Below are 15,999 nucleotides of genomic sequence, written 5' to 3'. Positions count from 1 at the left end.
TGCAAAAGCAGGAGGTATGTGTCTTACATACCCTGTAGACTGGGATCTTAAAATATATAAACTAAAGTAAACTCTCTGACTATTAAAATGATAAAACTATGAGTGATTCTTCAGTACCATAAGATTGTTTTTATGAGGAAAATGTGTGAAGTTTAAAAGTTTCTTCTCTTTATAGACAAAATTAAAAGTTTACATTCCCTAATGCTTGGTTCCATTATTTAGACAAAGAAACAGACCATTAGCGTTAGCTCTTTTAACTACTTAGTTATTAGACTTTCACCTGTTGTTTTTGTCTCGGCTCTTGTAATTCAGTCTGACATTTTGACTATGAACGTGGAGAAGTTGAAAAAAAGGATTTTTACAACAGTATTTTTGTTTTAATTTTACAGATTTATTTGAGATTTCTAGATTATCAAATGGAGCACTCGAATGAATGCAAAAGAAACTTTGTTGCAGTCTATGATGGAAGTAGTGCTATTGAAAATCTGAAAGCCAAGTTCTGCAGCACTGTGGCTAATGATGTGATGCTTAAAACAGGAGTCGGCGTGATCCGAATGTGGGCCGATGAAGGCAGTCGGCTTAGCAGGTTCAGAATGCTCTTTACGTCCTTTGTGGAGCGTAAGTACCTACTTTCTACAGCCCTGAGGTCTTCTGTGTACTGTCACTCACTCACAGTATACTCCTTTAGCATGTACTTGTGACAGAAAGGTAACAGCATGTAGAAGTAAAAGTCTTTGATCCCTGTTCTCAGGAAACTGTCATGGGTGAAAACATGTTAACATATGAACTGTAACACAACACCGCTCTTGGTTTTGTGGGGATTTTTTTTGTTTTTTTTTGTCTTTTTCATTTTTTATTGGTACCGGGAATCGAACCCACGATCGCCTGCTTGCAAGGCAGGTGCTTATGCCGCTGAGCTAAATCCCCAGTCCCAACACCACTCTTGTTTAGACAACTTAGGGATGGGATTGCACAAGCTAGAGACTTAATATTTTCTCTTAAGATTTTCTAATTTTAAAGTAAAGTGGTGAATTTAGCATTGTGAGTGAATCCACCAAACGATGGGCACCAAAGATTTGGATCTGTTGTTTTCTTTTTTGAAAAAAAAAGAAACCTTTAAACTTACAGAAAGTTGTACAGTAGTACAGAATTCCCATATGACCTTTATTCAGGTAATCCTAATGTTAACATCTTATTAAACAAAAATGAAAATTAACATTGATACAGTATTAGTAACTAATTATAGACCTTGAGCACATGTTACTTGCTTTGCCATTGATGTTTCCTGACCTAGTTTCCCACATTGCATTCATATGTCAAAGATCCTTCGTCCCCTCTATCTGTGACAGCTGCCATCTTCCTTGGTCTTCACGATCTTGACACGTGAAGAGTTCTCACCAGCAATGTGCTAAAATGTCTACCAGTCTGTCTCATGTGCTCTCATACTCATTTGAGGGTGTGTGTCTCATCAAGAATAGCACAACGTTGATGTGCCTTTCTCAGTGCTTCATGTCAGTGAGGTAGGGGCACATCATACTGATTTATCTTACTGCTAATATTGCTAATTTCTGTCATTTCATTGAGGTGCTATCTGCCATTTTTCTCCAATGTAAAATAGCTGTTTATTTTTCTTTCTCTTTAATAAGTCTAAGATTGTATTCTTTCTCTCACTGTTTTATTATTCATTGAGTATTCCCATGTGTCACACCCAAGTTGTTACTTTTGTGTTAATTTAATGGTGAGTTTTAGTTACCATCCTTCCTTCTTTGCATATTAATTAAAATTCTGCTAAAATCTAAAGAGCTGTTTTCCCCTCATTTATTTATTGTTATTTTATCAATATAAGCTTATGAATATTTAAGTATTCTATTATCATAACTCTAGAGGAGTACATCTTGGCCATGGGAAGCTGCTTAGTTTGCCTCCCATATCCTTTCAGTGTGCCTAATTGTTACTTTTTAATCCCTTACTCTTAGGCAGCTCTGGATAAACCAGGCACAGCTGTGGTTCCCTGCCCCAGCCATAGAACAAGTCTTATTTCCAAAGAGCACTTTATCTTACTGTAAGAAACCTGACTCTCTAAAACACAAATTTGCATTTTATTTGTTCGATCCTAATATACATGTATTTGTCTAGTCCTGGGATTTGCCAAATTGCCAGCCCTTACATCTTTGAGAGATTTCTAGCAGACTATTTTATTTATATACAGTTCTCTTTATTATTAGTCTTATTGTCATGATACACTTATTACTTAGATTATTTGCATATTTTGGTTATATTGCAACAGCAAGCAGAAACACCAAAGCAACACCCAGTGTTTGGAGCGGATTTATTTATATCGATGAACACTGATCAGGATCATTCCCAGCATATCTGGCGCTAACCTCTGGCTTGTATGGGATAAACAAGCAGGAGGTACAGAGGCAGAATGGCTTGTCAGTCAGGGATTGGTTCTTAAAATGTGCATCATGGTAACCGGTTATGTATCACAGTGACCAGCTATTTCTAAGAGAGAAACAACCAGAACTAGAACAGAAACTGTTATCTGGGTTATTGCCCGGTTACTTTTCTTTCATTGCTGGGACAAAATTCCCAACACCCAAAGTTAAAGAAGTAAAGGTTTGTTTAGCTCACAGCTTGTGGAGATCTCAGTCCACAATCAGTTGACTCCAAGGCAGGGTGGCCTGGCAGAGGGGCAGCAGTTCATGGTAGTGGGAAACAGCAAAAGCAGCACTAGCAAAGGGAGGAGCATGAGAGAAGACTCTTTGTGTTTCTTACACTGTATGTAGGGTGCACTCCCTGAGGTGGGTGTGACACTCACACCCATAACCTCAGCATTGAACCAAGAGTCAGCACAAATTCTAGCAGCCTGCCCATGACTGCATGAGGCTTTGGGGGGACCTCCAGACACAAAAGGTAAGAGCACCTCAGCAAATGAAGTGTACTGGCTAGAGAGGCCACTTTCTGTTACAGTGTTCCGTACTTAGATTCGTTTGTCACTGTTTATATTTTGTTTTTTGTCTTCTACCACATCTTAGTTCCTTTAAATTGTTTTTATTTTAGGGTGCTTGGGACATAACTGTTGTTGCCAGCAAACTGTATAAAGAGAAATGATAAAAATATCATTGCTCTCTCTCTCTCCTGCTTTAGTGCTTTTTCTCTCGTTCTTTGCTTTTTATTCTTTCCTATTGTGTTTTTGCACAAGTGAACAGATACATGTGTATTTTCTTATTTTTTTTCTTTTTTTATTTCTTAAAAGGAACATCATTTTACTCTTCTACACTTTGCGTTTTTAACAATATATCCTAGAAATAGTTTTGTTTTGTTTTACAGCTCTCTTCCTTATTTTTATAGTTAGAGTAGACATTGTATGTCATCTATATTCACACTCCTTATTGAATATTCCCAATATTCTTCCAAGTACAAGCAGTGATATAAGAAATAATATGTATGAGATTCTTTGGTCCAAAGTAAGCCATATATAATTTAGTTAGGTATTTCTAAATTCTCTTCAAAAGGGTTGTAACTATTTAAAATTATAAAATATATATGACATAAAATTTATCCTCAACCACCTTTAAGTGGCATTAAATACATTTATAGTATTGTACAATAATCATTGTACATTTCTAGAGAGTTTTTGTTATCCTATGCTGAAACTCCACCCATAAAACAACTCTCCATTCCTTCTTTCCCCATTCCTGATAGCCGTTTTACTTCCTGTCTCCATCAGTAACTCACGTAAGTGGAAACATTTCTGTGTCTTGACTTACTTCACTTAGCATAAACAAGTTCATCCATGCCTTAGTGTGTATGGGAATTTCAGTCCTTTTAAGGCTGAATGCTTTTCCATGGTGATATATATTCCTTTTTGCTTATATATTCATTGATAAACACTTCCATTGCTTTTGCCTTTTGGATATTATGAATAACATTACCGTGAACTTTAACATACAAATTTCTGAGTTCTTTTTGGTTCTTTGCTGAATCATAGAAATTACTGAATCACATGGAAAATCCATTTAAGTTTTTGAGGTTTGCAAACTTTTCCATAGTGGTTGCCCCATTTTACATTCCTACCAGCAGTACCTTAAGGGTTTTAATTTCTCCATATCCTTGCCAACACTTGGGTTTTTTGCATAATTTTTATAATAACCATCATAGTATGTGTAAAGTACTGTCTTCTTGTCATCTTGATTTGCCTAAGATTGGTTGAACATCTGAGCATGGACTAATTAGCCATTATTATAAATTCTCTGGAGGCATGTCCATTCAAGCCCTTCACCCACTTTTTAACTGGGATATTTCTGAAGTTGTATGAGTTCTTTATATATGTTGGGTAGCCGTCACTTATCAGACACATGATAAGCAGATATTTTTCCCAGTTTATATGTTGTCTTTTAGTAGTCCTTTGACATAGCATAAATAATTTCATTTTGGTGTGATACACAAGAAACCACTTCCAAAGCCAGTTATGTGAAGCTTTTTCTCCCATATTTTCTTCTGAGAGCATTACAGTTTTAGCTCTTATGTTGAGGTCTTTCATCCGTTTGGAGTTAATTTCTGGTTATGATCAAAGGGAAGAGTCGGCATCATTCATTTTCTTGTGTATAGAGGTTTGCCAGGATCATTTGTACAGAGAGCTGGCCTTGCCCCCGATTGCTCTCGGCACTCTTACCAAAATCTGTTGACCATGCCCATCTTGAAATCTGGAAGCATGACTACTCCAGCTCTTTTCTCTTTCAAGATTGATTTAGCAATTCAAGTTTTCTTGAGATCCCATAAATTTTGTGATGGTATCTTCTGTTTCAGCAAAAGCAAAACAAACAAAAACTCCATTGATTTTTGAGTAGGGCTCACTTCAGATCTGTAAAATTATTTTCATGTTACCTATGATAAGATTTCCAGTCCATGAACACAGAATTCTTCCCATTTATTTGTTGTCTTTAATTTCTTTCAGCAGTGGTTTTGAAATTTTCAGTTACAAGTCTCTCTCCCTCGCTCTCCCCCTTCTACTGCCTCTCCCTCTGCCTCTTCCTCTCCCTCTTCTATCTGTCTGTCTGTCTGTCTGTCTGTCTGTCTCTCTCTCTCTCTGTGTCTCCTTTTTTGGGTGGGGGGGTTGGTGAGACAGGGTCTTGCCGTACAATCCAGACTGGCCTTGCACTCGTGGAAGTCCTCCTGCCTCAGCTCCCAGTGTTGGAATCACAGGCAGGCACCACCATCCCTGGCTCAGTTACAGGCCTCTTGATTTCCTGATAAATATATTCCTAAGTAGTCTATTCCTTTTGATGCTGATACAGTGCAATTACTTTCTTAATTTTTATTGTTCTTTATTAGTATTGACAAACATGACTAATTTTTGTATATTGATTTTGCAACTTGTAACTTTACTGTATTATTTCATTAGGTCCAAAGGGTATGAGTGTGTGTATATGTCTATATGTGTGTAATCTTGGATTTTCTACATATAAAACCATGTGATCTGCAAATGTATATCTTTCTTGAGGCGAGCTTTTGCTGTGTTGCCCAGGCTGACTCCAACTCCTGAACTCAAGCAATCCTCCTACCTCAGGTTCCCAAGTCATTGGAACTGCACCAGAGAGCTGTCCCTTCAGTTCCCATTTTCACATCTCATATTTCCTTTTCTTGTCTAATTGCTCCAGCTAGGACTTTTCATATAGCATTGTATAGAAATGAAATGGGGTGTCTGTCTTTTTCCTGATCTTACCGGAGAAGCTTTCCACTGGCATGATGGCATTCTTCTGTAATCTTACCTGCTTCAGAGACAGAGGCAGGAAGACAGTATGGTTTGAAGCCAGCCTGGGCAATTCAGTTAGACTCCATCTCAGAATCAAAGGGGCTGGGGGATATGTGGTTGCGTAGTAGAGCACTTGCTTTCCATGTACATGGCCCTAGGTTCAGCCCCTGACACCACACCAGAAAGAGAAAAGAGAAATTTTCAGCCCTTCAGTGGAGTGTGACATCACCTTTGGGTTTTCTTATGTGGTCTGTATCATGTCAAGAGTGGTTTCTTCTGTTCCTACTTTATTGAATGTTTTTAACATAAAAGGTTATTGAATTTTGTCAAGTGCTTTTTCCTATTCAGTTGAGATGATCATGTTGGGGGGTTTGCCTTTATTCTATTAATGTAATATACGACATTGATTGATTTGGAACCATCTTTTCATTCCAGGCATGAATTCCACTTGGTCATAATGTATAATTCTTTTTAGTATGTTGCCAAATTTAAAATAGTATTTCCATCAGCATTCATAAGGGATGTTATTCCATAGCACCCTTCTCCTATATCTTTTTCTAGTTTTGATAGGGTCATGCTAGCTACACAGAATGAAAGTTCCTCAACTTTTGGGAAGACTTTGTGAATTAGTGTTCATTTTCCCTTAAATATTTGGTAGTCTGGGTGTTTTGTATCATTTTGTTTTGTTTGTGGTACTGCAGATTGTATCCCATACTCTCTGGGATCCGTAGTCCTTTTTCCTTTCTGTCTGTCTTCCTGTCTTTGTGTCTTTCTTTCTTTCCTTTTTTTGGGATGAGATCTTGTTATGTTACCCAGGCTGACCTTGAACTTCCAGTCCTCCTACCTCAGCCTCACAAGTAGCTGGGGCTCTGACCTGCCATGCACAGCTCTTAGGTGTTTAAAAACATTTTTCAATCTCCTTGCTTGTTACAGATCTTTTAATGTTTCTGTTTATTTATGACGCAGTTTTGGTAAATTGCATGTTACAAAGAATTTGTCCCTTCCTTCAGTGATGGCAAACCTGTTAGAGCTCCCAGTGATGGCAAACAGCTTGCTATGGCACATGTGCCAGCAGTTCGCCACCTCTGCTCTAAGTTAACAGTCTGTATTCTTTCTCTTAGAACCCTTTTTATGCATCTGTAGTAATGTCCTCAACTGGATTTCTGACTTAAATAACTTGAGTCTTTATCTTTTCTTTTTTTAGTTTTGTTAATCTTTTCAAAGACCCAACCCTTGCATTTTATTCTCAAATTCATTTTTCTATTTTCTTTGTCTTATCAAATCTTCATTACTCCTACTTTTGGTTCAGTTTGATCATTTTCTAGTTCCTTATCGTACAGGTTGTTATTGATCCTGTCTTCCACGTTGCGTTTTTCTTTTTCTTTCTTTCTTTCTTTTTTTTTTTTTTTCTGTTGTTGTTGTTGTTGTGGTACTAGGAATTGAATCTGGGGATTTCACATTAAGCTACCAGCCTGTTACTATTGTGAGACTAAACTCCCCTGGCTGGGCTCACACTCCTGCCCCAGCCTCCTGAGTGCTGAAATTATAGATGGGTGTCTCTACTCCTGGCTTCCTTTCCTCTCTTCTAAATGTAGGCATTTACCGCTACCATTTTCCTTTATGCACTGTATATGTTTGGTTTCACTTGTCCCAAGGTATTTTCTGATTTTCCTTATGATTTCTTCTTTGAAATCACAATTTGAAAAGTATAAATACTATGTGATTTAATTTTCTACAAATCGATGAGTTTGTGGATTTCCTTTGGTTACTGATAACTAGTTTCAATTATGTCATGATTGGAAGAGAAATACATGATTTCCATCTTTCACTTTCATTAAGACTTGTTTAATTTTCATTAAGCCTTATTTTGTAGCTGAACAAATTGTCTATTTTGGAAGCTATTCTGTTTTTCCTGAGAAAAACGCTTATTCTATTACTGTTAGGTAGCCTCTCTTACATATGTATGTCTGTTAGTCCAGTTGGATTGCAGCACAGTTCGACTCCTTTACTTCCTTGTTGAGCTACTGGTTGATTATTCTATCCATTACTGCAGGTGGATAGTGGCTGGGGTTTCAGCTCAGTAGCACAAGTATCTGCCTGGCAAGCATGAGGTTGTAAATTCAATCCCCAGTACCAAAAAAAAAGTGGCCCTTCATTTCTGTCAGTGTTTGCTTCATGTATTTTGGGGCTCTGATTTTTAGTTCAGATATGTTTATAATTGTATGTGTTGATGAATTAACCCTTTTATAAATATATCATGTCCCTTCTTTGTCACTTTAAGTTTTTGTCTGAAAAGTGTATCAATTGTGAAACTGTAGTAAGATTTTTCCACCCTGGACCTTTAACTTTTTTTTTTTTTTAACAAGGGTTTCATTATGCAGTTCAGGCTGGCTTTGAATTCACTTTGTAGCCCAGGTCTCCAACTCAGGGCTATCCTCCTGCCTCAGCCTCCTGATTGCTGAGATTTTTTTTTCTACATTTTTAGATTTTATTTATTTATTTATTTATATTGGTACTAGGGATTGAACTCACGACTGCGTGCTTGCAAGGCAGGCGCTTAAAAGTGCTGCTGAGCTAAATCCCCAGCCCTTATTTATTTAGTTTTTTCATACAGGGACTCAAACTAAGGGCCTTGCACTTACCAGGCAGGTGCTTATGCCACTGAGCTGTAGCATCCCTGGCCCTACATCTTTAGATCTAAAGATCTTGCAGATATCATAGAATAGAATAGAATCTGGTTTCTTAAAATCATTTTGCCAATCTCTTCTTTTGCTTGGAGAGTTTTAATCCGTCTACATTATAAGTAATTAGCAAGAAAGGAGTTCTGCCATTTTGTTATTTATACTGTATGTTTTACAGCCTTTTTGTTTTTCATCTTATTTTTTGTAATAAAAAGGTTGATTCTCTTTTTTTATGTAGGTACCATGGAAATTATAGACTCAGATTGGCTTACAGTGGGGAGGGGAAAAAACCCTGGTTCATACTCACTAGCCAGAGATTATTAACTGCTGCGTTGGCCCTGGGAGAAGAGCACCTCTGGGGCAGCTCGGGCAGACCTGCAGCACACATGGCACAGCGGGCGCGCACCAAGTCACCCAGCCAAGGGCTGAGGAGCTGTCAGCGTGCACCACAGCACAAATCAGAGGGGCACGCAGAACCACACCGGGTGCCAGTTTTGCTTTCAGTAAAAAGCTGTTCGTATGATTAAAAGCTCCACTACTGTTTTTCTCTTAAGATGAAAGATGTTACTGTGTGAGTTCTCTAAACTGAAACCTCAGCGTTCAGCTTTAACTGCAGCTCTCCAATAAGTAAGTGGGCTTGGGTTGCAGTTGGGCACTCACTCTCTAAAAGTTTACTGTCACCGTGAAAAAGGGTGCTGCCTTGAGCGGGTGCCTGCATCCTGGTAACCAGGCAGTTCTGTCCACTCTGTGAGCCTGTGCTTGTCAGGCTGTGCTTGAGGCTTTCTGGAAGCCCAGTAAGTACCTGTCTTTCCAGCCCATATTCAGAGGTACTTGAGAAAAAGACAAAGGAGGTCTAGCAAATGAATCTCAAAATACCATTTTTTTACCAACCACGTAATCACAAGGAGATTGGTCACGGGTTACAAAACTTCCTACAACTGCACCCCAAAAAGAGTCTTCTCTTTAAAGGGGAAAAAACATTAAACTCATGGCTGTAATTTTAATACAGTTCATTCTACATTTTTAAAGAAAAAGATCTTGTTTAGGGAGAAAAACATATTATTCAGTAAACTGTTAGATAATTTCTTTCATATTGGAAAGAAACTTGAAAAAGAAAACAGAAATACCTGCACTTGTCAGTATGGTATGGAGCAGTATTCACCTACTTGTCCTTTGATAAAGCATATATTTTCTGAATAACAAAGAATCTTTTTGGCATTAAATACATTTTGTTAGCTATGTTTTTAGAAGTCAAAATGGTTAGTTGAAGTTTTGGGGCTTCTGTCATACTGCTGCAATATTATTTTATGGGAAGAAGACACTAAGCTACTTTTTTGTGTATTTTTGAGACAGGGTCTCACTATACAGTTCAGGCTGGCTTTGTCGCCTAAGCTAGCCTTACATAGCGATACTTCTGCCTCAGCCTCCAGAGTACTGGGATACAGGCTCGCTCTACCATTCCTGGTTTAAACTGTATTCTTAATTGTGTGTCTTTACATCTGAAGTACTTTTGTTACTATGAGTTTGGTCTCCAGTCTAGAGCTTTGTTTCATAACAGCAGTGTACATAAATCATAATCTATCATAACAAATATTTACATATATAAGAAGTATCCAATAGAGAAGTATGGAGTGTGACAGAAACATTTGGGAGTGAGCTGGGGTTCTTTAAAGAAAGTAACATTAGATTGTTTTGCAAAATGAGTAGGTGATCACCATGAAGGCAGGAAACATTGTGAGCTGAAAAAATAACTTGTAGAAAATACGAAATGGCATTCTGTGTTTTCTATGTACCTTTATGATCTTCTAAAAAAGCTTTGGAAATTTAGAAAAGTGGATGTTTCCCCCTTTTTACTACCATAAGCATGAAAGTGACCGTGTTAAAGGGCACAGTGCAGTGACAGCATGTCCTTGTCACCGTGCGTCCATCTCCACTGTCTGTTTCCTGAGCTTTCCTCACCCCAAAGTGAACTCTGTCCACTTAAATACCAATTCCCCACCCGCTTTTCCTCCAGCTTCTGTTACCCTTGTTCTACTTTCCATCTCTAGGAATTTGCTTCTTCTAGGTCCTGCACAGAGGTAAAGTCATACATAATTGTCATACATTAATATGTATAATTTTAGCTTATCTCAGTTTGCGTGGTTTTGAAAGTTCACCCCTGTTGTAGTAAGTAACAGAAGTTCATTTCGCTTTATGCCTAGTACTGATAATAATCATCTGTGTAACTCTGTTTTCCTGTTGACGAGTGTGTGAGTGGTTCTGCCTGTTGGCTGGTGTGAGCACTGGTAAGCGAGTACTCCTGCGAGAGCACTGTTTGCAGTCCTGCTTTCCTGCTGTTGGGTAGATGCCTAAGAGGAGAGTTGCTGAATCATAAAATAATTATGCACATTGAACTTGCTGAGTTGCCACCAGTTTTTGACATCATCAACAACATTCTACATTCCCATCAGCAGCACACAGAGAGCCCTGTGTCTTCATCCTTGCCAACCCTGTCTTTTAAAAATCTGAAAAATTTGCCAAACTATACAGCAATTCCATAAAAATTATGGAAGTACATTTATATTGTCACTACATTGACAGCGACTCTTTGGTGCTCGTGTTAGATAGGGTTTGTATGAGGCAGCATCAGGATTTTGACATTTGTCTTTGTGTAACACAAAATGTGTTCATGGAAAGGCCTTTGAGGTAAGAAATTACTTTGCAAAGTCAAATTCTGAAAGTAAAATGAATCCGACAAGTTTGTCATCTGTAAGTCTCTGTTCTTAGCAGCGCAGTCTTCTGTGTTCCTGCAGCTCCCTGCACAGGCAGCACTTTCTTCTGCCATAGCAACATGTGCATCAATAACTCCTTAGTCTGCAATGGTGTTCAGAACTGTGCGTACCCTTGGGATGAGAATCACTGCAAAGGTGAGTCCCGTGCGGAGGCAGCCTTTGTGAGGGGAGAGAGGCTGTTTTTGTTAGGAAAGGGTTACAGACTCTTTTCTACAACTGTGTTTAGCACAGCTGCTTCAGCAGAAATAGATATATAAATTTTAATGGATAACAGACCTCTGGAATGTGGTTAGAGCAAAGAAAAACACTCTCAGATACTAAGTTTTTTTGTGGAGAGTATTTCAAGTCATTCAAAAGTACATTATAGTATTTCCTATCCTCCTTCTGTATTTTTGCTGTTGAAATTTGTCATCTGTGTTGTAAATTCACCTTACTTAGATGTCAAAATAATTTAGAGAAGGGCCTCTATTGTTGTTTTTTTTTAATCACATAAAAACATAGGTAAAAGTCAACTAAAAGATTCAGTTCTGCAGTGTAAAAAACCAGAGAGCCATTAGAAGAACTGGTTTTTTCCAACAAATCTCCTATGCTGTATTTCCAGTGTTTTCTGGGAGAGATAAATATGCCTATCTTAATAATTAAATGTCTGCAAGTTGGTTTGCAAAGCACTCTCTCAAAACTAAAGTTTATCTGCATCTTTCCAAGAGTTCAGTAAATGAAAAGGTGCTTACGTTAAGTACTAAACATGAAATATTTTCAGGTGATCATTCAGAAACAGTCGACCATAATGGATGGGTCAGGCTGGTCGTGTTTGCTGTCTCTCTTTGGTGGTCAGCAGTAGAATACCACTGCTGTGTAAAGAGGAGGTGGTCAAGCCTGCCGTACAGCAGAAAACTGAGCTTCATAGAACAGCAGTATTGTGGAATTTTCTACATTATTGTATTTTATTTGTTTTGCAAATTGTGTGCGTTTATGTACTCTGAGAAATCAAGTGTGTAGTCTATCTTTTCTATAATCTATCTAGCTGTATTGTGGTTACCTAGAAATCATAACAGGATTGCTGTATTTAAGAGTCTAGTTTTGAGTTACATTGTCTGTGATATATTGGACCCATTCTTTACGTAAAAATACCTTACTAATCTGTGCTAGGACTCCTATTAATGAACTTTGAAAGCCTCAGTGTTTCTTTTTCTCTTTCTACAGAAAAGAAGAAAGCTGGCCTATTTGAACAAATCACTAAAACTCATGGGACAATTATTGGTGTTACATCAGGGATTGTCTTGGTTCTTCTCATTATTTCTATTTTAGTACAAGTAAAACAACCCCGGAAAAAGGTCATGGCTTGCAAAACTGCGTTTAATAAAACTGGGTTCCAAGAAGTGTTTGATCCTCCTCATTATGAACTATTTTCACTAAGGGACAAAGAGATTTCTGCAGACCTGGCAGACTTGTCAGAAGAACTGGACAATTACCAGAAGATGCGGCGCTCATCCGCTGCCTCCCGGTGCATTCATGACCATCACTGTGGGTCACAGGCATCCAGCGTCAAACAGAGCAGGACCAACCTCAGTTCCATGGAACTTCCTTTCCGAAATGATTTCGCGCAACCACAGCCAATGAAAACTTTCAATAGCACCTTCAAGAAAAGTAGCTACACTTTCAAACAGGCACATGAGTGCCCTGAACAGGCCCTCGAAGACAGAGTAATGGAAGAGATTCCCTGTGAAATTTATGTCAGAGGGCGAGAAGACTCTGCACAAGCATCCATATCCATCGACTTTTAGTGACATTAATTACTAAGTATGTGTGTATGCAGCCTACAGAGCACCCATTCTGTTTGCAGTGGTTGGTCCTTTTTTCCAGTCCAAACCATGCAGACCTTCATTTCCTGTTAACCATGGTAATAGTGATGTTTTTTATTTTCTCAGGCAGTACTATCTGTTAAACCAACCTAGGAGCTCAGTGTATTCAAGGAGATCTCATCACCACCTGTTGCCGGCATCATCTGAACAAAGCACGATGGTTGGCGAGCAGTCAAAGAAGGGAGTGTTGTTGAGCTGGGCTCTGGCTGCCCCTTAGTTTCAGCATTGGAAATGCTGCTCCTGACTAACAGAGCTTTGTCACTGTTTTAATCCCACCGCAAATTTAAGAGTAAAATTTATCTTACATTTCTTTTATTCCTCTTTAAATTTAATTTGCTGTAAATCCCAGTGGTGTCCCAGTTCAGGTTCTCACATAAGTGGTTCTGCAGCGTACTGCACTAAAGCACAGGTATTTGTTCCTCCGTTTCCCAGACACAGGCACTGTGGTGAGGGCCAGTTAGGAATTGTTTCTTTCATTTCTCCTTGACTAATTTCTGCAGTGCTGCCTTTTAGTGGCTGGACAGTTTAGTCCTTCCTTCCTGTGAGAAGTAGATATGGTTTATACCTTTAAATCATATTTTTCCTAGTTACATTAGAAAATTGTATCATCCTGAGGTGTGTGTGCCTAGCCGATTTAGCAAAGAATTTGACAAAGATAAAGACTTGTGTAAGCCTTAAGATGGCCTGCGTGCGGTCAGAGGCAGCGACATCCCTTTCACTCCGTGGCAGTCATTTGGCCCACTGGAGGGGACCTGCAGGCACATTGCTTTGCAGCCATGCTCACCCCAGATCCGTGTTTTCTGTTATTTTTGTTGAAAAAAAGATTACTTTGCTCCCATTCTGTTGGTTCATTTTTTGGCATATGGTAACCAAGATTGTGTGAGAGCTAAAGGAAAATTCTCTGGAAAATTCTTTGTGTGTGCATTTAAATTGCTTCCTTCTTGGAACAGTACATTTTTCTAGCTATTATGAAAATAACAATTTCAACTTTTTTTTAAACTGCACTTTTGACCTTATTTTTTTTATGGTATATAGAATAGTAATTTATAAACATGCTATAAAAACTCTTGGTTTTTTTTTTTAGACTTTTGATATCATTTGATACTGTACAATCTTTATTATATCTAAATTAAAGGTCTACATGACAGATTTCTTTCACTATTCCCATTAGTGGCTTTGTATGCTGTGATGGAACTGTTCACTCTAATTTATTATAAACATGTTGGTATATGTACATAAGCTTTTTCTTTCCTTTTGTATTTAGTTTGTGATAATTTTTCACTGTGTGATATTTATTGCTCTAAGTCACTACACAATATTAAAATATGCATTGTTACTTGACCTGGCAATCATGTTATTTTTGCACTGAGATTTTGGATTTTAAGATACATGTAGAAAGGAATTCATTTATCAAATTATAATTAATATAGGTATGCTATTCAAGAGATATATTTTTATTCTCTACATTTTTGTAGTAAATTTTCACTGAAATAAGACTGAGGTTTCACTGGGTTTCATTTATTCTTTTAAATATTACAAACATAAGTTTTCAAGTGACTTTACATTTGATGCTTAACAAAATATTGCCTCAGAACGTGTTTCTTGTATCGTCTTTTTTTCAAATTCATCTTTTTTAATGTTTATTAGTACATGGTGATTACGTTCGGGGGGGGTGTTGCCTCATTTTTGTAACATCTGAATTCTTCTGCTTCCCCTTCTGCGCCCACTTTCACTTTTGCATCCCCTTACCATTTGCAAAAGATGTACCTATTTCCTATTATCTGGTGTTTTGTTTTGTTTTTGGTAACAGGGAGCCAACTCATGACCTCGCACTTGCTAGGCAGGTTCTTATGCCGCTGAGCTAAATCCCCAGCCCACTATTATCTTTTATTTTGCTCTTTATTTATATGTTGAGTTTCTCATAAGAGAAGTCATGTGGTATTTAACTTCTGTGTATAATTTATTTCATGTAACATTGTCACAAGATGCAGTCATTTTCTTTCAGATGACTCAAATTTGCCCTTTTATGGGAGAGTAGTGCTCCCTTGTGTGGAGATGCCACATTTCTTTATCCACTCATCTTTAAACTAGATTACACCCTGAAGATAAGAAAATCACACCTATTTTTATGATTTAATATTTTAACATAATTTCCTATTTTCAGAACAAGCTGGAAAAGTAAAAAGACTTAATGTACTACTCATTGAACTAGTACTAGAGGCAGATTGGATAACCAAATTCTTCCACTAAATTGTATAGGCATTTTAATGGCTAACATAGGCCCACCAACATTTGAACATACTTAATATAACAACTATCTCATTCTTCATAACTGAAATTAGCATAATTTCTATAGAAAATTGTTACAAAAGCAGTTATTAAATCCATCTTTAACCTCTAGTTGTAGAAAATAATACAGTATGCTTCACTATATTTTTGAAATTTGTATCCTATTTTAAAAAGATTTAATGAGGTCTACAAAATACAGATGATATTTAACATTAAAACAGCACAGAAATAACATGGTTTTATGCAACTCAGCAAGCAAACCTTGAATAGCAAACTTGGTTCTAAATGTTGGCTGCTAAAATGAAGGAAACAGTTTTTTCATAATAGAAAATACCCTCCGTGAAGACTGGTTTTCTCTAAGGGTTTGAGGACATTTCCTCAGAGTTTTAAAAAAATGCACAGTGCAGGAAAAGTCACAGTGCAAGCCTTCCCTGGCAAGGCTCCGCCTGACGAGCGTGGACCTGTTTCTGGTGGGTCCGTCGCCGGGCTGATGCTGGGGCCAGTGGGTTTGAGGCAGCCAGGAGTCTGGTCCCTTAGGTAAACATTCTGCCTGTATTTTACAGAAAGGGAAGGGAACGCTAACTCTTAGGTGTTATTTCCAGAGTAGTGCTAATGCTATTTAATCATTGAAATCAGTG

General features: G+C 37.9%; 1 protein-coding gene across 3 annotated transcripts in view; it reads left to right on the top strand.

The window, feature by feature from the left end:
• Positions 1-14,413, top strand: part of Neto2 (neuropilin and tolloid like 2) — a 48,213-nt gene extending 33,800 nt beyond the window's left edge. For 2 of the 3 annotated variants that reach the window (XM_063249297.1, XM_063249296.1), the window contains exons 7-9: positions 390-618; positions 11,232-11,345; positions 12,414-14,413. In XM_063249297.1, coding sequence (XP_063105367.1) covers positions 390-618; positions 11,232-11,345; positions 12,414-12,994 — 924 coding nt within the window. In that variant the 3' untranslated portion in view covers positions 12,995-14,413. The remainder of the gene's footprint in view (positions 1-389; positions 619-11,231; positions 11,346-12,413) is intronic. The other variant, XM_063249298.1, reaches the window with a different exon arrangement.
• Positions 14,414-15,999: the final 1,586 nt, after the last annotated feature.

The sequence above is a fragment of the Cavia porcellus genome, unplaced genomic scaffold (assembly GCF_034190915.1).
Source record: "Cavia porcellus strain 051 isolate PalLab524CR breed Dunkin Hartley unplaced genomic scaffold, mCavPor4.1 scaffold_5, whole genome shotgun sequence".
In the NCBI taxonomy this organism is placed as follows: Eukaryota; Metazoa; Chordata; class Mammalia; order Rodentia; family Caviidae; genus Cavia; species Cavia porcellus.
The sequence above is the reverse complement of the archived record's forward strand: the minus strand, read 5'-3'. Positions and strand labels throughout refer to the sequence as shown.